General features: G+C 36.1%; 1 protein-coding gene across 1 annotated transcript; it reads right to left on the reverse strand.

Moving 5' to 3' along the window:
- Nucleotides 1–419: 419 nt before the first annotated feature.
- On the reverse strand, nt 420–3699 carry LOC130459985 (pheromone-processing carboxypeptidase KEX1-like). Its single transcript, XM_056827624.1, has 2 exons — nt 3538–3699; nt 420–1237 (listed from the first exon to the last, which is right to left on the reverse strand). Exon 2 carries the CDS (start codon nt 1226–1228, stop codon nt 542–544), a length of 687 nt encoding a protein of 228 aa, XP_056683602.1. The 5' UTR covers nt 1229–1237; nt 3538–3699; the 3' UTR covers nt 420–541.
- Nucleotides 3700–4742: the final 1043 nt, after the last annotated feature.

The following is a 4742-nucleotide window of genomic DNA, read 5'->3' on the forward strand; positions in this document are numbered from 1 at the left end:
GTCATGCATTGGGTTTGCTCTGGTTTGAGCTAGGTCACGAACTACCTCAGCTAGTTGTCTAACCACTTCAGAAATCTCTTGGCTAGCCATATCCCTTCTCCTGAATAAATAAAAAGGCCAACTTTAATATTGGTTGGACATGACATCACTAAGGCACTGGTTCGACAACGAACCTACTCACAACAAGAACACATTTAAGCGCAACCTAGGGGGAAGAGTTTGCGCCACTTTCGGGCCTTCTCACCCCACTATTCGATGCAAGTAAATTTAGATGGTTGCTACTAAACCACCTTGCACATAAAATTTCATTGAAGAAATAACAAATAATCCCTTTGCGATACCCACAAGACTTAGGATTGAGAATTACACTTAAAGGATAACGAAAAAGGAAATTCTATTCTTTTATTAAAACTCCAATGAATAAGTCTTACATCCACTAATGCCATAACATTTATTCTCCAACTATAATAAACTAAAACCATAAATAGTAGCTTTACCACTTTATTAATCAACGAAAAATAAAACTAAGGATTACATTTCTCTAGAGACTAACGTCATCACGACGATCATTTCTTTCCTTGTATTGCTCTAGAGTAAAGTCTTGATCATTAGGATCATCCAAGTCTTCTTCCGGATCCGAGTCTTCATCCATAGCCTCATCATTTTGCTGTGGCTCACTATCAACCACATTATTCTCTTCAAGCTCATCTTCAGACCCACTGGATATCTCAATGGTTGGTTCAGGAACTATAGGGTTAGGATTTTCAATCTCTACCACATCATCATCACTATCCTCCTCAACATCACTAGCTTGTTCATCATGGATCATGCCATCCTCACCATCACTTTCTACTCCTCCATAGCCCATACCTAGACCCGCAGAATACTTCCCATCCTCATAGCTAATTTCCGCAACCTCTAGGATAGTAGCAAGAACCTCAGAATCATACTTCCACCTACCATCACTAGTCCCATACTTGTACCAATTAGGGGTACCATCACCATAATGCATGTCACTGAACCTATTCTTGAGGTCTATGTAAGGGTTCTTATGGGGTAAACAATGTATAATCATACTAGCCATCATATCTTTGTGCCTAAGGTGGGGCATATTCTTGGTCGAAGCCAAATAGTCACAAGCAAACACGATCTTTTGAACATACGTGCGAGGAGTCTCATTATCCATCTTCTCTAAGTATCCTAGACTGGTGAACTTAGAAGGTAGCATCCTTAATTCCTGAAAATTCACAACTCAAAAGTCTTCTAACGCGTTTCCATATAAATTCCAACCCCAAAAGGATACAATAAATAGTTCGTGGAGCCATACAATTTCAATGCACAAATATATGCTCAACATGAAATATGATGCAATTAATCACATCAAGCAAGACAAAACATGGTTAGAACATATACATGGCACTTAATAATCACATTGTCACATAATATGCATTCTTAGAGTAATATGCCCTTCTTAGTCTACCCATTTCACACTTGAAAATAATATTAATTTTCGAAATTAATTAAGAAATAACTCCTAACTTTGTTGAAATTATTTAAATTAAAATAAAAAATTAATAAGAATTATTGATTAATTAAATAAATAAATAAATAAATTTCGGATAAAAAAAATAAAAAGAAATCCGAAAAATTAAAATATAAATTCAAGGAAAAAGTATTCGAATAATAATAAATAAATAAATAATTAATTAAATAAAATAAATAATTCGGATATTTTAAGAAAATCCGAAAATTATAAGATTTTTTTTTTCGAATTTAGTTCAAAATTTTCGAGTGAAATAAATAAATAAATAAGAAAAATATTTCGGAAATTTTAATTAAATTAAATAATAACCCAACTTTTCAACTCATTTCAAACGACCCAAAATAATTTATATTTGACCTTTAAAATATTGAGTACTCAAAATAATACGTTTTGACTTTAGGAAAATAATTTTCGAAAATCCTAAAGTTCCGCAATCGTAGTTTAAGGATTTACCACTTTACACTATTAATTAATGTAAAGCAACTCTCAAGCTAGAGCTCTGCAAATACCACTTTGTGACACCCTAATAATTCCTTGCTTTTATAAAATCATTTTCCAATTTAAAATAAAGGAATTACTAAGCATTACCGCCACCGTGATAACGGTTAAGGCTATTACCAGAATTACGCAGCGGAATTAAATGTTAACTAACTTTTAAAAACCATAATTTATGAAATATTGAGGCCTCCTACAATTTGGAACCATAATGGCCCAAAACCCAAAATATAAATAATTCAAACATTTCAAACGTAATTAAAATATTAAATAAAATAGTTTCAAAGAACGAAAGCATGCAACTCTCTCAATCATCCCAAGCCACATGATTTCCATCGTACTTGATCTACCAACCTGCTATATTAATCTACTCCACAACAATGCAAGTGCAAATGATGGATCATCATAGGGTCATTAAGGCAAAGGCCATGACCAGAAATACACAAAGCACGTAGTCAGCAAAAGCTGAGTACTTACAAGCATAGAGTAAATGAAACTAAAACATGCATCACTCACTAAGTACTAATCAACATGCAAAAGGCATATAATACTTAACAAACAATCATGAGACACAAGACTCGACTCTTGGCTCGACTCTTGACTCACAATTTAATTAGAATAAGCTTCGAACGGGCCAAAAGAATAATCCACAAAGGGAAAAGGTGATGGGAGCCAACCATACACAAAATATAATAATAATAAAATCGGGTCATACCGAGTGTCGGGCCATACCGACGGAATTCCTGCGCATAATATAAATGAAACAACGTCTTGTATCATTAGTTGGAGTACGAGCTTTCCGGCAAGACTCTCCCCATTGTTCATACTCAAGGTATATATACGTTCCAAGAGTTTTGAAGCTTGTTCCGGTTGCACTTTACGTTTATTAATATTTTATTAAAGGCGAACTCAAGACTCGACAACATGCATACATACCATTAATAAACAACAACCAAAACAATCTTATTTTAATGATTTAAGACTTGTGATCAACCAAGCAAGACACTTGTGATATTACTACCATGTTCCTCCTCACCAAAGTGAGACTCCACATCATGCACATTAACATGAGGGTTGTGCCCTTGCACGACAAATCCTAATTCATTTCATACATAATATTCCCAACTGAACCCTACATGTGCGGTGGCTTACGTGAGCAAACCCTTCACATGTGGTAAAATAAATAGTACAACGAGGTACAAATAAATGGCTCAAAGTATGCTAGACATCCCGTACAATAGCATACAAATAAATTATCCATCCCTTGCATGTGAAATAAACCATACATCCATAAATATTGAACAACATGATTGACAATGAAGTCCATACTCATAATAATTTCAACATGCTTGTTCAACAATTAATCCAATAAATCCAACATCACAAATCACATGCTCGTTCACCAAAATAAACATGATTCCACATAATGTAATTCACATCATCAACAATCATGTAATGTCATTGACAAAAAGGTGTGATCGCCCTAGACTTGTACGTACCTTGAATACCTAAGCGTAGGGGCCACTTTGCAATAACGAGCACTCAACTAGAAATCACCTCCTATCATCAAAATAATGAAACTTAAATTATTTCCATGTTCATTAAATTTCCAGCAACTTTATAAAAATTAAAACCTCCTTTATATTTTAGAATTCAATCGTTTTTCAATAATAAAATCGTCTCAATTTGCAAAATCAATCCCTAGTACGAAAACATACTTTTTCCGCCTTTAAAATCAATAAAAATCGACACTTTAAACCTTTATTCAAATCTGAAAATATAATTAATTATCATAATTAAATCATCACCTAATTATGCTAATCAATTGACTCATCAGGTCTAGGTTAAAACCCTAACTTGAAAATCCCAATAACACTAGTTTATTATCATAAAAATCAATGCTTTATTCAATAAAAAAATCTGAAAATTCATTAATAATTAAAACAAACCTAATGAATCACAACACACAAATCCTCAAACCACGGTATTCATAACCGGTTCCCAGCATTTTAATTACTCAAAACAATATTAATATAATAATTTAAAATACGGAATTTAAATAGAATAGGTAAGGAAGAAGAGAATTATACCAATCCGACCTATAGCACGGAACAACCACGAATATAATGTGATTGGGCGAAAAGAATTGAACAACGAACGAACAACACACACACACGACCGTGTGTGTGCGCGCAGCAGCGAGGGGACGAGGCACAAGGGCGCGCGCTGCGACGAGGGGACGAGGACAGCAGGGGCGCGCGCTGTGCGCGAGGAGAGAGCGAGAGAAGGCGAGAGTGTGGGCGCTGTGCGCGAGGGAAGGCGAGCGAAGCAGGGGCGCGCTGTGCGCGAGGGAGAGAGGAAGAGAGGGAGTGGGCGCTGGCGTGCGCGAGGAGAGAGCGAGAGGGAGTGGGCGCTGGGCGTGAGGCCGAGCATCACGAGGGCGCAGCAGCACGAGCACGGGGCTGTGTGCGTGCGTGCGGTGTGCCGAGCAAAGAGAGGAGAGGAGTGAGGTGCAAGAAATCAAAAAGGGGCTTTATGAAATTTTAGGGGTTCATTTAATGATGGGCTAGGCTTAGGATATTTGAGTTGGGCTTAGGAATTAAATGAATTGGGCTAGCTTAGGACTTAAATTAAATACTTTTGATTGGGCTCGTTTAATAAAACGAATTGGACTTTTCATTTAAAACCCGAAGCCTTTAAAAAT

The sequence above is a fragment of the Spinacia oleracea genome, chromosome 4 (genome assembly GCF_020520425.1).
Source record: "Spinacia oleracea cultivar Varoflay chromosome 4, BTI_SOV_V1, whole genome shotgun sequence".
In the NCBI taxonomy this organism is placed as follows: domain Eukaryota; kingdom Viridiplantae; phylum Streptophyta; class Magnoliopsida; order Caryophyllales; family Amaranthaceae; genus Spinacia; species Spinacia oleracea.

What these genes read in the sequence shown, in the direction of transcription:
- LOC130459985 (XM_056827624.1), bottom strand. Translation starts at nt 1,228, where the DNA reads ATGCTACCTTCTAAGTTCACCAGTCTAGGATACTTAGAGAAGATGGAT.